Genomic DNA, 17,605 nt, shown 5'->3' on the forward strand with positions numbered 1-17,605 from the left:
GTAAATGAGTATCTTCCTGGAATTCAGGAGCGCCAGAAGTGGAATACTGCCAAAAGAAACTTTGTTTCAGGAGATCTTGTGGTGCTGGTGGATGATATGGCACCTCGTAATACTTGGATTACAGGACGAGTTGTGGATACTGTATAAAAATGGACTGGGGCAAAGTGTACGGATTAAAACCAAAACCTTCTATTTGAACAGGCCAATAACCAAAGTCTGCCTTCGGCAGGAAGCAGAAGGGCAGTGAAGATCTTTGGAAATAGCAGACACAAACTTTGACATCATTGGACTTTAAAAGGACTAACAGTTCACTTTGCATTTTTTACTGGTGTCTGTCTCCCACAAGGTGTTAGTGGTCAATTACTACGTAATAATTTAGGGCCGGAATGTAAGAGCCATTGACTTTTCTATTATTAAAATTATTCTGTTCTTATACTGTTGTGTATGTGCACCTGCATCGTGACATCATTGTTACTGCGGTGTGGTGTATGTATTAGTGTGCGTGTGTGTGCTCTCCTGTGTTTTTTGGATCATGGCTGCGGGGTGATCATGGGGAGAAACTTTCTGTTGACCGTCATCATTGTCGCACTGTCCATCATCCAGTCAATTTACCATCATGGTGTGACAACATTGATGCATATATTTATTTAATATAGAAATATAGTTAGGTAAAATATAACGGTACTAATTAGTATATTATAACAGAAATGCAATATAATATACATACAAATATTATCAGTGGTCTATAAAGACCTTACAAAAAACTGTTTGGTTTTTATTACCTTAAAATGAGTCACAGTCATGTTTCTACAGTAGCCCTAAATGGCCTCTATAGAGCGCATTTTATCATTACTTTGTCTCAGATATAGAAAAACTGAATAGATGTATGTTGTAAATGTGATTAAATTATCAAAATTGTTAATAATAAAGAAATTGAAATAATGATATGCGGTAACATACACAGCATGGGTACAATGTTTTTGTTATTATTAGTTGGTAAGCTGATAATACTTATATTAAGTCTTTGATAAGAGCAACATAAATGCTTGTGTTGTCAATATAAGTGTTAGATAAAAGTATCATGATGTTTTAATGATAATATTGATTATATGTCCAAAGCCCACGGCTGAGCTGATCCAGAAGTTGATCCGGCTTTACTTTGTAAAACCTTTAAAATAAAAATAAAAGCATCTCAATATCATTACTTCATGACAATTACAATTTAACCATGTATAAGTGATTTTAACAAATGATTTTATTTTCGTACCATGTTTGTGAAACGTGTGGCACAGGCGAGACACGTCCGCTCTGGGGTGGCAGGGCTGTTCAGGGTGAACGCTCCAGTTAAACCCGCATCCTTACGGGCAGCAGCCACGGCCTCTTTGATAGCGAAAAACACAGAACTGCCTAAAAACAGACACGGCTCACCGATTCCCTGAAACGACACAGAAAGTTCGAAAATAAAAGAAAGAATGAAGAAAGAAATGTTTTATATGGCGATACTTCCACATATACATGCGAAAAAAGCAAGGAAAAATGTTGCTAAATGAAGCAGCGTACAAAAAAAATCAAATGCAAAATAGAAATTGAGCCAACCTTGAAATGAAGTAAAAATTAAATAAATATGAATTGATCGATATGAGTCGATCCCCTTTGAAGAGTAGATGGCGAGAGGGTTGGACGATCCGGCTAACAGGTAGACGTTAAACTTCAGAGGAACGTCGCAGAAAGACGGGATCTTGTATTGGCCCGGCCCACGTGTGTACAACATGCCCGAGGGAGAAAACTTGAGTTCCTCCATTGTGAAGAGACCCAAACCCTGTATGAACGATCCTTCAATCTGACACAACACATATATATTGATATCACAAAGAAAAACAACATATATAATCTCCTATAGTGGCAAGTATCTTACCTGACCAATGTCGATCGATGGATTTATACTTCTGCCGATATCGACGACCATATCGGTCCTCAAAGTCTATGAGGAAAAAATACGCAAGATGATTTTACTAGTGCAACAATAAAAAAAAACATGTATATAGTACAAAAATGTATGGTAATGTATAGTGTTACCCTGTACTCTCCGGTCAAACAGTCCAGCTCGACCTCACTGCAGCACACCCCGTATGTGAAATAAGCATACGGCTTTCCCTCTTGCTTCTCCCAGTCCATATACAAGTCTTGACCTCTGATAGCCGACAAAACATTCACAAACATCAAACAAAACGTCTGTGTTTTGTCTGTCTGAATCCTTTGTTTCTTATTTCATGATGCAGTCCAGGAATATTATTTAGTTTTAAGTAATTTTTGTCGGCAAAGTTGCTCTTATTAAAGGTGCAAAGTGGGACTTTTAGAAGGATCTCTTGACAGAAATGCAATATAATATACATTACTATATTATTAGTGGTGTTTATAGACCTTATAATACCCCTAAATTGTCATGAAGCTTGGCTACCGTAGCTTCTCTATGCGTTTCGAAATAGAGGGGTGAGCTCAATGAGCTGTTAGTTGCAATTTGCAACCTCACATCTAGATGCTTCTAAAAACCCACACTGTAACTTTAAGTCTAATTAAATAAATAATGCGAACTTTTGTTCGAAAACCTTGATATTTCAGCAAATCTGATCAAATTTTCAGACACTGCCAAGATCTCATTTAAAGCTCCAAAATGTATATTGGATTTGAAGACTGACATGTTGTTTAGAGGGAAATGTTTACCTGTAGTATCCAGTAGCCGACAAACTAATCTTCTCCAAAAACGCAGTCATTATCTTTAGCGAAAAGATAGTTAGGAGTTAAACCCATAAATACAACTAGATAGAAAAGTTTGTAGACAAACTTTATGTTGGCTTGACCAAGCCTGGCCTGAACGTTTAAAACAGATTGACAGAAACTTAAAATAAGTTTAGTTTAGTAGTCTACCTTGCTGTAAACATGATTTACCATGAAGCTAACATTTAACATGAAGTTAGCATAAAGTTGGCATGATTAAGCATCAAGTTAGCATGAAGCTAATATGATTTAGCATCAAGTTAGCATGAAGCTTACATGATTTAGCATGATGTTAACACGATTTAGCATTAAGCTAGCATGATTAAGCATGAAGCTAACATGATTTAGCATAAAGCTAGCATAAAGTTAACATGATTTAGCATTAAGCTAGCATGATTGAAAGACCTAATCCTCATGTCTATGATATTCAGTATAGATATAAGGCTTTGTTTATTATGTTGCTAGGGTACTCATATTTGGTTGCTAGGGGCGTGGCTTAATACCTCAATAAGGATCAAGCCAACATAATAAAACTATTAAAATGCTCCTATTATGATTCATCTTGCCAAGCCCATCCTATGCGTGACTCCACTCTGATTGATCAGATGACCCAGTCTGTTGCGATTGGTCTACTGCGTACAGCGCACAGAGAGGTTCAAATTTTTGCAGATTTACATGTAGAACGTAGGCAGGGATTATGCAAATTGTGACAAATTCAAGCGCATTGTGCACAAAACAACAAAAATTTTTCTAATGGAGTAAGAAATAAAAAACTTTTTTAAACATTTAATTCAAGAAAAAAATCTTACCCCATTGTCAGTTTTTTTTTTTTTTTTTTGCTGGTTATAAGCACAAATAAATGTTATATTTTTTGTACTTATTTTCTTAGAATATGTTGCTTATCAAGAAAATGCATCTTGATTTAAGAATCGTCTCAGGTTATGTTTGTAACCCTTGTTCTGTGAGAAGGGAACAAGACGCTTCGTCAGAGAGCTGACGCTGTCACGTTGTATGCGTTCCCGATAGGATCAGCTCCCTGATGCAGCGTAAAGTTCTTTCGTAAGGGAACTTTAGATATTTGTACTAAAAACAAGATAAAAATACTAACTAAGAAAGTCATTTTTTGCAGTGCTTTGAGAGACAATCACTTTGTTTACGTTGTAGCTTTACACGTAGAACGTAGGCGGGATGTACACGTAAAATGTACACAGAGAACGTAAGTGGTGATTATCCAAATATGTTAAGTTGTGACGTATAAATTTCACATTCGAATTGACAATAACTCATATTAGTGGTAAGGAGTTGACTCTTTCCTTTGAGAAACGATCACTTTGTTTACGGTGCACTTTCAGCTTTCCAACTTTGCGGACTGTTTGCAGTCACTTACAGCTACATTACACCCTACATGAAAGGTAATTTCCAAAAATCGATAGTAGGAGCACTTTAACTACTTTTTCTGAATACTTAAAGATGCAATGTAAATCTTTACCCAGTTCTGCCATGTACCATTAGGATTCTTCTTTCTGATTGGCTCGAGTCTTTTATACAAAATTTGACAGGCATCCTGTAAAATTACACAACGTTATAAAATAACCAAAGACAAACAATGAATATGATCTTTGTCAATTTGACTTTTAATGACGCACAAAGCTTTCAGTAAGTTCAAAACTCGGATATGAATGGAATATTATATATGGAATTTTTTATATATTCTTTTCAATATTTCTAAATAAAGTCATATGCAGTCTATTGGTTCTGAAAATCACTGACTTTAGCTATAGGATTGAATTGTGGGTACCTGTACGGCCATTCCGTTCGCATCCGTACCAAAGGATGCAGCAGACGGGCAGGTGTTGGGAACGCAATCCGTGCTGGTCTCAGAGATGTGAATGAGAGAAGTTGGGATATTCAGCTCTCGACTGGCAACCTGTGAGATTCCAGCACATAAAGTTGTCAACCATCTTCAAAGCTTTAACCTCAAAAGATTGCAGAGAAGTGCAGAAAGCGAGAGGTGATACCTGCTGGACTTTAGTGTGTAATCCTTGACCCATTTCTATTCCACCGTGGCTAACTAACACAGATCCATCATTATATATATGCACGAGAGCAGCAGCCTTTAATATAAACACATGACAGATTAATGAGAGTTTGCGTTCATGCTTTGGCATGCATACTTTTATCCAAAGCAACTTACAGTGCATTCAAGCTAAGTTATTATTAACATATCAAACATGTTTTAGGCAAAAATAACCTGGTTGAGGAAGCTCACTGAAAACCCAATGCCGTATTTAATGGGCACGATGGCGATTCCCTTCTTTTTGTACTGGTTTTCCTGATTGAAGATGTCGATGGCCTGACGTCTCCGGTGGATGTCGGCTTTTTCTTTGCATTCTTCCCAACAGCGGACGAGATTCTCCGGATCGAACGTCATCTTGTAGTGAGTGAGCGAGATGTCTTTGTACATGTTTATTTCCCTGATCTGCCATTCAGAAGAGAAAACTTAAAAATACCATCAAGTTCAAGATTTAAATATGAATAATTTTAAGAAAATCAAGAAAATGCAATTAAACTGATATTTTTGTTAATAGTAAGGTATAATAATATACGTTCAGTACGTTTATTACTGTAATACGATTACAATTGCGACCACAAATGGGCCAGAAGCAAAACAACATTTGATAACTGATCAACACCTGATCTCTTCGGGCAGACGGCCGAGTTTATGAGCGACATCGGTGATCATATTCTCAATGACCAGCATGCACTGGGGCACACCGAATCCTCTGAACGCCGTATTGGATGGCAGGTTTGTCCTGCAAGCTGCTGATTGGCCACGCAGGTTTGGTATGTTATAGGCATTATCGAGATGTAATAGGATCTTTTCAGCTACCTTGAAAAATAAATAAAAACAATGAAATGTTATGTTTCGTAATATACCAACATTTCCACTGTGACTATACCAATTTAAGACCTTGAACATACTTTCATACAGAAGTTTGACACATCTTACCAATACAGACTCATCCGCCGTGTTTCCAGCATTGACGTAATATTGAAAATCAGCTGCCGTTATTCTCCCGTTTTTCATAAATCCCACCTTTTCAACACAGATACGCACACACCAAACAAGTAAATACTAAAAAGCCATACAGACCAATGTAATAATTATTACCTTATATCGGAAAAGAATATATTTTATGTATTTGCCTTATACTTCCCCCACACTGGGTTGCGTCCTCCGGTTATCAGCATGTCCTCGCCTCTTTCTAATACACATCGCACTGGCCGTCCAGTCCTGGACGTGAAAATAAGATTAGCAAAAATCCCTAATAGGAACTATTTGAAACATAAGTAAACTAATTTTACTATTTCGATCGTTAAAATGTGCACAAAAGCATTGATTCATTCACAATAGCTGTTTCTATTATGCTTCAAATTGCGCAAATTGAATGGAAACGCGACAATTTCGCATAAACTCCCATATATCGCGAAAAAGTTTTTACGCTCGGGTTAGGTGGTTTTTCGGACACTATGAACAAGGAATCTATTGCAAAACTGTCTTTTTGCATTTACAGGTCAACTGATGTGCGTAAAAGTCACACCATTATTCTTTAAATATGACGCCGTATGTTTGATTGAAGTACGAGAAAAGATGTGTTAAAAAAAACAACAAGCACATACAGTAACTTTAAAATACAGCAAAAGGCGATTCAGGGGTTGACTGCTCTGTATGCTTTTGACTCGCTCTCTCTGTATTTTGATGTATGAAGTCGAACACACTCAACGGCATGGTTTTTGGAATGCCTTATCGTGAAAGAATAAAATTACGTTTTAGTCGCATAACATTATTTAATAGAAACGTTGTCGTATCGCAATTGTACTATAATAAGGCTAAAGTTTTGCGCAAATCTTTAATGGAGACGCAGCTTGTTTGGACTCACTTCCAGGCAGCGACGGCGGTAATGGATGCCAAGATGGAGGTTTTGGTGACTTTGCCACCGAATGCCCCGCCCACTCGTTTAACATGGCAAGACACGCGATTGGACGGGATTCCCAACGTCTCGGCTATTGCCTCCTGCAGCGTAAAGACGAAATTCAGAAAACATTCAAAATAAAGTATGTAGCTATTGGCCAATAGTGGCATCAACATCGTCACAACCAATAGTGTGACTTAGTGTGGGGTGTTTGTTTTTTTACCAATGGGGAAATGTGTAAAACATTGCGTCTTCCAAAATAATCAGACCCTCATTAATATTATTATTATAATTTTATTCATCTTATCATTTCTATGCATAAAGCTTTGCTAAACAAATCATACCTGTATAAATGTAGGATGTTGGGTGGACAAATACACTTTCATCTCCTGCTCTTCCCCAACGGGAACGACCAGAAAACTCTGTGTTTCCAGGTAGAAATGTTCTTGCCCTCCAATCCGAATCTCTCCTAAGACACAAGCCATAAAAACATAGGAAATATTCATCAAGTTCATCAAGATCTTCGAAATATTTAGATGTCCAAATAAGAGCAATCATGGTATTTCTAGGCTATAGATGGTTACAGTAGCACATTTTACCTTCATAGACTTGCTCTGCATCTTCCAAAGCCTTTTCAACATCTCCTCTCCCAATTTTCCACTTAGGTAAGAAGAACGACTGCTTCTCTATGGCCTCCTGCAAACAAGATCCAAGAACAGATCCGTAAAAACATTATGTTTCTCAAGAATTCATGAGATGAAAAGTCTCACCTCCAAAGTGAAGATGCGATCCTGCAGATCTTCGTAGGTGACCTTCACCAACGCCGCCCCACGTTTAGCATGAGCTTCAGAATCTGCAACCACGCCGCAAACCATCTGACCAACACAGGTCACCTGATGACACATTGGACACATGCGACATTTTAAATTCATATTTTTATTTTAAACAAACAGTTCACCCAAATATGAAGTCGAATCTCATATGTTCTTGTGTGTCTCGTCGCTAGTCATCATGTGCATGTTTCGTTATGAGAACCAATGAGAATCAACGTTATTGATGTGCCACCAGATCTGAATTTACCATGCTGATCATGTACTGTATATGCAACGTATTGATTGATAAATGAGCTCAAAATATGAACGTTTTTTTCTCACAATTACATCGTTTTACATAAGAAAACATGGATTACTTGGTTGATATATGTGCTCCATATAAGAAGATAACATGACATGGCACAAGGTTTTTAATTTCAAATGATTTCTCTGTGTACAGCTAAAGAAAGAAGTCATATACAACTGGCAAAACATGCACAGTCAACAAAATCAAACCTCGCTTTTAGCCAGCAGTTCTTCATCGAAGCCTGCGATGTTCCTGAACTTCTTGCCTGGTATGTCATCAGCAATGACCACGTCCACCACACCAGGCAACTTTAGCGTTTCACTGAAGTCGATACGTCTGTATCAGAAAACAAAACAATTATGATCAATTCAAGTTCAATTTAGTATGAAAGTAATGACAAATGCCAAGTTACGCAAACATTACTAGACTAGTTGGATGCTAGGGTTATGTGTGTCTCTTACGTGATCTTGGCGTGCGCTCTGGAGCTGGTCACGATTGCCAAGAAAAGTTCACCGTCGATATGCGGTAGATCATCACAGTAAACGGCTTCTCCGGTCGCCTGGCTCAGAGCCGTACGGTGAACCATGGGTCGACCCACTGGATCCTGTGCCGACTGACTCTCTAAGACATTCTGTGCACAAAACTCACTATTTATACAACCATAATATAGAGTACATACACTAATGATAAATAGTGTTAAACCTGAAACTCCTGGTAGCCGGGCTGAATGTGTTTAGGTAGAGGCTGGATCGTGCTTTGGAGCTCTTTGGGTATTTCTTTCAGAATCACATTCTGTTAAACACACACGTTACACATTGACAGTAAACAACCAATTATGGTTCCAAATGATGTTCATGTGACGTAAAAGATTGCATATGAGATCGTGTATACCTTCTCTTGCAGGTATTGGAGAACAAGCAGGTTGAATTTAAAGAGCAAGCTAAGGGTCAAGGATCTCCGAAAGTCCACCTTCCCACCCGAAGCCGACGCCATCAGAGTTACGTCATCCATCAGCGCCCTGTACCCGTCACTTAATGTTGCATCCTCCCAAGGCCTTAATAAGGACCAAATACAATGCTATTTATCATTTCTAAATAATAGTGTTATAGTCTAGACAACCTGAACCAAGACCAAGACCTTAAGGGGTTGACACCAAGACCAAGGCCATACTTTTGATGTTAGCCAATTTCCTTACTAAATAAAACTGGAATATTTAAGCACATGTATGTATATAAAATGAAATCTGTGCATTACCTTCCAATGATTTGTTTGCACACGCCCTCAGCACTGACAATAGTTGTTCCCACTCCTCCATAATAAATGCTGATGTCTTTAACCACACTTGACTTCTCGTTGAACCAAACACGCATCCCGGCGTTGACCGTAGCCAACGCGTTCTCCTTACGTGGAGCGTGTCTGAACGCATGCACAACCTCATCCTGGTAAAAAAGTGTTATATGATATCAAACAAATGTCTGCAATCTTTAATAAATACAGTAATAGTTCTTCTTATATTCACCTTTCTAGAAGCAGGAATAAAAACAGACAGGATGATCTCATTTGGCTTCACAGCTGTTTTTGCGAAACCCAAGAAGAAGTCTTTATCAATCGGTACTCTTCGCCGTCCCTCTGTAATGACAAATGGGCAGAGTTAAGACTTGCAAAGTACAAAACCAGTGAAGTTTATAAAAGAAATGATCTCACCTTTAGACAGAGCGACCAGCGTGCATCTCCCAGCAGCCAGGACAGGGGTCAGATCAGAGTTTGGATATGCACTTGCAATGTTGCCTCCCAATGTCTACTTATAGACACATGACATGAAGCTTAAAATAAATCACATTCAGAAAGTGTTTGAAATAAACAGGGTCCTTTTTTAAAAATGTCCAAGAATAGTAGATAATATAGCCTTTGGGACTTGAAATGAAAGGTGACATGACCTGCTTTTATTTTATTTGATAGGTGGACAGATAGCCAAAGAGAGAAAGATAGACAAACAGACACAGAGAGAGAAAGAGAAAAAGATAGATAGATAGATTGGAGCTTAACTCTGCAGTGCTCCGGCCCTCTAATGTAAGATTTTGGGAACCCTGCTGTAGATGGATAGAACAGACAGATGAGGACAGACAAACAGACAGACAGATAGAAAGCAGAAAAAAGACAAAGACAGAGAGACAGACAGAGAGACATGTAGACAGATGGGGGGCAGGTAGATAGTTAGGTAGATAACAGACCGATAGATAGCACAGACAGATGAGGACAGATAGATAGACAGGCGACAGACAGCCAGAGACAGACAGACATAAACTAAAATTGATAGAGTAGACCCTGCTGAAAAAAACAGCATACCAGCAAGACCAGCATATGTGGTGCTGGTTTGCTAGTGACCACCAGCTAAACCAGCATCAAACCAGCATGGGAATTATTTTTCTTATGATTTTTCAGCAGGGGATAGCCAGACAGACAGATATAAAGAGATAGATAGCCAGACACAGACAAACACACAGACAGACAGGGATAGATAGATAGACAGCCAAACGCAGACACACAGACAGACAGACACAGACATTGATAGACAGACAGGCAGAAAGAAAGGAATAGATAAACAGCCAGACAGACAAATTGACAGACGGACAGGGATAGATAGATAGATAGCCAGACACAGACACAAAGACAGATAGACAGACAGATAGACACAGACCTAGATAGACAGACAGGCAGAAAGGGATAGCTAGACAGCCAGAAAACGGATAGATAGACAGATAGACAGATAGAAAGACAGACAGACAGACAAAAAGCAAGAGATAGATAGACAGCCAGACACAGACTGACAGACAGTAAGAAAGATAGTGTAGATAGACAGCCAGACAGACGAAAAGACAGACAGGCAGACAAAAAGACAGACAGATAGATAGACAGACACATAAACAAAAAGATAGACACAGACATAGATAGACAGACAGGCAGAAAGGGATAGATAGACAGACAGCCAGACAGACAGTTAAATGGATAGATAGACAGACGGATAAACGGATGGATAGATAGATAGATAGATAGATAGATAGATAGATAGATAGATAGATAGATAGATAGATAGATAGACAGACAGACAGACAGACAGACAGAAAGAGATAGATAGACAGCCACCCAGACACAGATAGAAAGACAGCCAGACAAACAAAAAGACCAACAGACAGACAAAAAGACAGACAGATAGATAGACAGACACAGACATACATAGACAGCCAGACACAGACACAATACACATAGAAAAAAAGATAGACACAGACATAGATAGATAGACAGACAGACAGACAGACAGTTAAACGGATAGATAGACAGACAGACAGATAAACGTATAGACAGACAGACAGACAGAAAGACAGACAGACAGACAGACAGACAGACAGACAGACAAAAAGCAAGAGATAGATAGACAGCCAGACACAGACACAATACACATAGACAAAAAGATAGACAGACAGACAGACAGACAGTTAAATGGATAGACAGACAGACAAACAAATAAACGGATAGATAGACAGACAGACAGACAGACATAGAGAGATAGACAGCCACCCAGACACAGATAGAAAGACAGCCAGACAAACAAAAAGACAAACAGACAGACAAAAAGACAGACAGATAGATAGACAGACACAGACATACATAGACAGCCAGACACAGACACATAAACAAAAAGATAGACACAAACATAGATAGACAGACAGACAGACAAACAGTTAAATGGATAGACAGACAGACAGATAAACAGATAGATAGACAGACAGACGGACAGACATAGATAGATAGACAGCCACCCAGACACAGATAGAAAGACAGCCAGACAAACAAAAAGACAAACAGACAAACAAAAAGACAGACAGATAGATAGACAGACACAGACATACATAGACAGCCAGACACAGACACATAGACAAAAAGATAAGACACCCAGACAGGCAGAAAGGGATAGATAGACAGACAGCCAGACAGACAGTTAAATGGATAGATAAGACAGACAGATAAACGGATAGATAGACAGACAGACAGCCACCCAGACACAGATATATAGACAGCCAGACAGGGATAGATAAGACAGCCAGACACAGACAGACAGACAGACAGATAGATAGATAGTCAGTCCTTCCAGAAAAACGCTGAGTTTTTTTGTGATTGTTGCGTGTAAAAATCCTTGATCTTGCGGCATGTTTTCTTAAAAAATAAAATTGCGTGAAATTGCAAAAACAGTTTTCAGCTTTTGCAGCTTTTGAATGATGTCCATGTCACTTCATAACATTCCAATGGCAACAGGGGACATGGCTGCGCTTGTGTGAGGTAAATGCTACATTTTTCAACTTTCTGCTAAGATATATGTGATTTTTGCTACGAACATTTTTCAAATACGCAGCACCTTCACAGCACAAATTGCAGATCCACGTGCGCAAATTCTGCGAGGCTTGCATGATTTCATAATCCCAGTGTAATTTTCGCACGTAAATCTGCAACCCACGCTGTGAAGTACTGCGCACCTGAAAAAATTCGTCCACGCATAAATATGCAGACTTTGGCTGATCATGCGTTAAATCATGCGATCGCATAATTGCGTTTTTCTGGAGGGACTGGGAGCAATAAACCTTGACCTAAACTGGTGTGTGAACATTTAATAAAAACAGTGATGTGATTTGAGTTACAGTACAGCCACATTACGGATCTGTTGTCCACCCAAAAGGTTGATCTGCTGCAGAAGAGCTCTGAACATGTGTGTGTTCTCTGGAGGAAAAGAAACAATGCTCTTCTCCAACACACTCTTCACAACAGACATACTGCAACCTGCACCGACACAAACACCTACAAATACAAAACACTTTCAATAAAACATCTCCTGATGTAGAATCAGAATTGGTCATAATTTCATCAATTCATAATTGTGTTCTTATAGATCAATTGGTTAGGGGGTTGTCAGAAACACAAACATCATGGGTTCAATTCCCAGTGAGCAAACAAGTTGTTTGGACAAAAACGTTTCTGCCAATATATATAAATGTAATATTTTGCTATTTGTGATGACATCCTCGCATGGCGTCTCAAGTTTGGTTAAGTTTTTCACACAAACACACCTTCCGGTCTCTGTGTGACTTTGAACAGTTCAGGAACTCGTGTTGGTGATATGAGAACAGGATGAAAGATACCCTTGAACTTAATGTCCAGACCTGGTGAATAAACAAAACAACTTCAAAAAGATCAATGAAATAAAATGCTAATTCAACTAGAATTTAGCAAAATATAGAAGATATAACGTTAAATTAGTCAAACAGTGCAAGTTGGACACGAATGTAACCTATGTTGGTGTTTCCCATGACAATAGGAGCTTGTGGGTGATGTGCTTTCAGCTGTAGCAGCTCATCCAGAGATCCAGGTGAGATCCAAGTCATTCTCTCTCCAATGAACTTCTGACTGATTCGCTGCTGTGACTCTGCCAATCTCTACATACACCAAAAATAACAGCACAATACATCATAAATATATAAAATATATTGTGTAAGGAGTGCAAAGGTCAAGGGTTTGAATCCCAGGGAACACACATATTGATAATAACCATACAGCAAAATATAAATTTTCAAATATAATTTTAAATATATTTCAAAATTCACAAAAAATATACAAGCTGAAATATATTTTAAAAATTATATTGGTATTTTTCACCATATATATTTTTTAAAATAAATGTCACTACCAATTGAGCTACAGGAATACAAGACTTGTATACCCTATTAAATACTATAACAAGGTAGGTTTAACAAACCATAAGCTCGGGAGGGAAAATGAGATCCTGTGTGGGGTCCAGAGGAAGCAGGCCGTCTTTATTAAACAGCTCTAGTTGACCCTAATAAAGATAAAAAACTGATTGTTGCTTATACAATAGTACAGTAAAGATGGTGTGACAACTAGCCCCGGTTATATACTGTATATACACTCACCTAAAGGATTATTAGGAACACTTGTTTAATTTCTCATTAATGAAATTATCTAATCAACCAATCACATGGCAGTTGCTTCAATTCATTTAGGAGTGTGGTCCTGGTCAAGACAATCTCCTGAACTCCAAACTGAATGTCAGAATGGGAAAGAAAGGTGATTTAAGCGATTTTGAGCGTGGCATGGTTGTTGGTGCCAGACGGGCCGGTCAGAGTATTTCACAATCTGCTCAGTTACTGGGATTTTCACGCAGAATCATTTCTAGGGTTTACAAAGAATTGTGTGAAAAGGGAAAAACATCCAATAAGTGGCAGTCCTGTGGGTGAAAATGCCTTGTTGATGCTAGAGGTCAGAAGAGAATGGGCCCACTGATTCAAGCTGATAGAAGAGCAACTTTGACTGAAATAACCACTTGTTACAACCGAGGTATGCAGCAAAGCATTTAGGAAGCCACAACACGCACAACCTTGAGGCGGATGGGCTACAACAGCAGAAGACCCCACCGGGTACCACTCATCTCCACTACAAATAGGAAAAAGAGGCTACAATTTGCACGTGCTCACCAAAATTGGACAGTTGAAGACTTGAAAAATGTTGTTTGGTCTGATGAGTCCTGATTTCTGTAGAATTTGGCGTAAACCGAATGAGAACATGGATCCATCATGCCTTGTAAACACTGTGCAGGCTGGTAGTGGTGGTGTAATGGTGTGGGGGATGTTTTCTTGGCACACTTTAGGTCCCTTAGTGCCAATTGGGCATTGTTTAAATGCCATGGCCTACCTGAGCATTGTTTCTGACCATGTCCATCCCTTTATGACCACCATGTACCCATCCTCAGACGGCTACTTCCAGCAAGATAATGCACCATGTCACAAAGCTCGAATCACTTCAAATTGGTTTCTTGAACATGACAATGAGTTCACTGTACTAAAATGGCCCCCACAGTCACCAGATCTCAACCCAATAGAGCATCTTTGGGATGTGGTGGAACGAGAGCTTCGTGCCCTTGATGTGCATCTCACAAATCTCCATCAACTGCAAGATGCTATCCTATCAATATGGGCCAACATTTCTAAAGAATGCTTTCAGCACCTTGTTGAATCAATGACACGTAGAATTAAGGCAGTTCTGAAGGCGAAAGGCGGTCAAACACAGTATTAGTATGGTGTTCCTAATAATCCTTTAGGTGAGTGTATGTTATCTGCATTAGTCACTGGAAAACCCATATCAGACCAACTATTTGATTTATGCGATGTCATGTTTCTGGTGATAAAAGTCTCAGTTTGTGAACCAGTTTAAATATTATATTGCCTAAGTAAGTCATTTTACTGCAAGTCAAAGTCCAACGATCAACACACAACAACGGAAAATGCCTGAAAGTGGCACACAAACATACTTACATTCACTACAGGCCCCACAGATCCATTTTCATTGGCCATGCAGCATGCGGTGCCATTTATCTGGCAACACTTCTCACTCTGAAAATGAAAAAAAAATTTAAAAAATCATAAATAAATCATTTCAATGCCACAATATGCTATTGAGAATTGTATTAAATGCAAATATGGTAAAAATAAACCTGCAACACAAGTAAATCATTCATATTGTTAGCAGGGTAGTTAGATAACAATTTTATATAAGATGTTTAGTTGACCCTAGCATCATAACTGATCACAAACACGTTATTTCCCAAAAATGTTTTTAGAATAATAAACTTTGTGTCAAAGTTCTTCGGGGATAAATCAAGCGCATTAGAAATGGTTAGATAGAGAAATGAATAAAGATGTAGTTTGAAACAAATCTGATCACGAGAAAGCCTTGCCAGGCGGGTGGCACATGATTCAGTCCCCAAACCAAATCTCAAACCAAAAGTGTCTCTGTTTACCTCACAGAACGTCCTGTAACCATCAACGATAGGCCGATACCCCGTGCATCTGCATAAATTACCTGCGAAAGCAACATTATAATTGTTTTTCAAAATCTGTGTACATATGTGAGATCATGCTTGTACAGTAGGTGGCCATACCAGCGAGACCCTCTGTCACCTCCTCCAAGGTGGGTTTTGGATTGTTCCTCAGTAAAGTGTACATGGACATCACCATACCAGGCGTACAGAACCCACACTGAGAGCCGTGAGCTTTTGCTATACGCTCCTGATAAACAAAACAAATACAGATTCATATGTCACATGGCAGTAATAGGTGGATGTGGATTAGGTATAATGTCACACCTGGGCCGGGTGTAATTTGGTTTTGGTGCTCCCGATGCCTTCGACAGTCGTCACGGCGGCCCCGTGAAGTTGGCATATGGGAAGCAAGCAGGCGTTGACGGAGAAGTGACTGATTGGTGAAGAAAATATAGCTTATGGTGCATTTGCACAGCAGTTTATTATGCATGACACCGTTACTAACTCAACGAAATAGAAGTGAATGAAAGGATACATGATGTTTTTGTTTTGAGGGTCGTATCTGGACACCATTACAGTACAGGCTCCACACCCGCCTCCACCACAGCCATACTTAGTGCCTGTTAACCGTACTACACACATACACACAAAAAGTCAAGGTTACAATGCATGACATTGATTTATTAAAATATAAAATATATTTTAAAATATACAAAATTTTGCCATAAAATATTTTGGTGAAAAATACATTTTGTAAACATATTTCAAAATATATTTTTGTATTTTTTTATCTTAAATGATATTTGAACATTTATTTGTATGTATAATAATAATAATAATAATAATAAACAGATACATTTTTGCCTGAGATAAGACAGCAACATAGTCTCCGGATCTGGGTTCTTCTCCGTTATCTGTTTTCAGATAAAAAAGTATTACAGTATAAATGCACTTATGTGTACTTGTCATGCATAATATATAATATAATATAACACAATATGCATCATATTAATATAAACTTTATAAGCAAGTTTCCATATGCAAACTTAAATCACTGCCACATATGCAGACTGCAACATTAAAACTTCACAGTGCGATTTTATAAAAGTTACAGATTTGTGTCACTTTTCAAGTAAAAGTGTTGCAGGTGTCCATGAAAATCACCTTTTTCCCGTTGACATAGAAAATCAAGCCATCTTCTCGAGTTTGTTCAGCCATTTTTATAAAGTTTATGCACACTACGAGCAGAAAGTGCAGATGTGATTTCCGGTGAGACGAGCGTGTTGTTGAGTCTCACACAAAGTACGCACGATTGAAATTAAAAAAGCTAGAATGGCAATACTAAATAACTAAAATGGGCGGAGCTTTACAGTCCAAAGGTTGTCAGTGATTGGTCAGTTGCGGTGGGTTTAAAAATAATTTAAAACATAAATAAACCCCAGTTTTATTTATCATGTCTTGCCAGTTAAATTGTTATAATGATTTATCTTTACTGTTATTAATGTTAATTATTGCATATAAACAACCGCTGAGATACATTATTGCGCAGTCGTTTTTGTCACGCAGTACCTGTTACTTTTCTCATCGCTAGCTAGGATGAACCAATCATGGATAAGTATTTTTTAACGTCATTTTAAAGAGATTAGGCTTGTTCGACTTTATGCAACGCCGCAAGAACCGACAGCCGGATGACATCAAAGTACCGCGAGAACGATTAGAGAAATCATACGAAGTCTAATTTCGTCTCGCTCTCGCGGTACTTCGATGTCATCCGGCTGTCGGTTCTTGCGGTGCCGCATAAAGTCGAACAAGCCTATTGCGTATGCAGACTTCGTTGTGTATGCAAGGTACGAGA

At 38.6% G+C, this 17,605-nt stretch overlaps 1 protein-coding gene across 2 annotated transcripts; it reads right to left on the minus strand.

Moving 5' to 3' along the window:
- Positions 1–617: 617 nt before the first annotated feature.
- LOC129452671 (aldehyde oxidase 3) lies at positions 618–17,073 on the minus strand. 2 transcript variants are annotated; one of them, XM_073861854.1, is made up of 35 exons: positions 16,915–17,073; positions 16,607–16,664; positions 16,286–16,382; positions 16,075–16,183; positions 15,871–15,997; positions 15,730–15,791; positions 15,245–15,322; positions 13,672–13,752; positions 13,207–13,351; positions 12,986–13,078; positions 12,565–12,716; positions 9,573–9,666; positions 9,388–9,497; positions 9,123–9,307; positions 8,760–8,922; positions 8,571–8,660; positions 8,330–8,499; positions 8,078–8,204; positions 7,520–7,642; positions 7,349–7,445; positions 7,094–7,218; positions 6,717–6,850; positions 5,983–6,070; positions 5,786–5,872; positions 5,469–5,665; positions 5,027–5,249; positions 4,794–4,889; positions 4,574–4,702; positions 4,265–4,339; positions 2,722–2,774; positions 2,077–2,191; positions 1,916–1,981; positions 1,650–1,840; positions 1,268–1,433; positions 618–1,168 (listed from the first exon to the last, which is right to left on the minus strand). In XM_073861854.1, exons 1-35 carry the CDS (start codon positions 16,966–16,968, stop codon positions 1,106–1,108), a joined length of 4,023 nt encoding a protein of 1,340 aa, XP_073717955.1. In that variant the 5' UTR covers positions 16,969–17,073; the 3' UTR covers positions 618–1,105. The 2 variants fall into 2 exon arrangements, with proteins under 2 accessions (XP_073717955.1, XP_073717954.1); XM_073861853.1 differs by having other exon boundaries at positions 1,268–1,428; positions 1,645–1,840.
- Positions 17,074–17,605: the final 532 nt, after the last annotated feature.

Source organism: Misgurnus anguillicaudatus, chromosome 23 (assembly GCF_027580225.2).
Source record: "Misgurnus anguillicaudatus chromosome 23, ASM2758022v2, whole genome shotgun sequence".
Lineage (NCBI taxonomy): Eukaryota > Metazoa > Chordata > Actinopteri > Cypriniformes > Cobitidae > Misgurnus > Misgurnus anguillicaudatus.

What these genes read in the sequence shown, in the direction of transcription:
- LOC129452671 (XM_073861854.1), bottom strand. Translation starts at nt 16,968, where the DNA reads ATGGCTGAACAAACTCGAGAAGATGGCTTGATTTTCTATGTCAACGGG. An exon ending in TCTATGTCAACGGGAAAAAG is followed by an intron (nt 16,665 to 16,914) that starts GTGATTTTCATG and finishes ATCTGAAAACAG; the next exon opens with ATAACGGAGAAGAACCCAGA. An exon ending in GTTTGACCGGAGAGTACAGG is followed by an intron (nt 1,982 to 2,076) that starts GTAACACTATAC and finishes TTTTCCTCATAG; the next exon opens with ACTTTGAGGACCGATATGGT.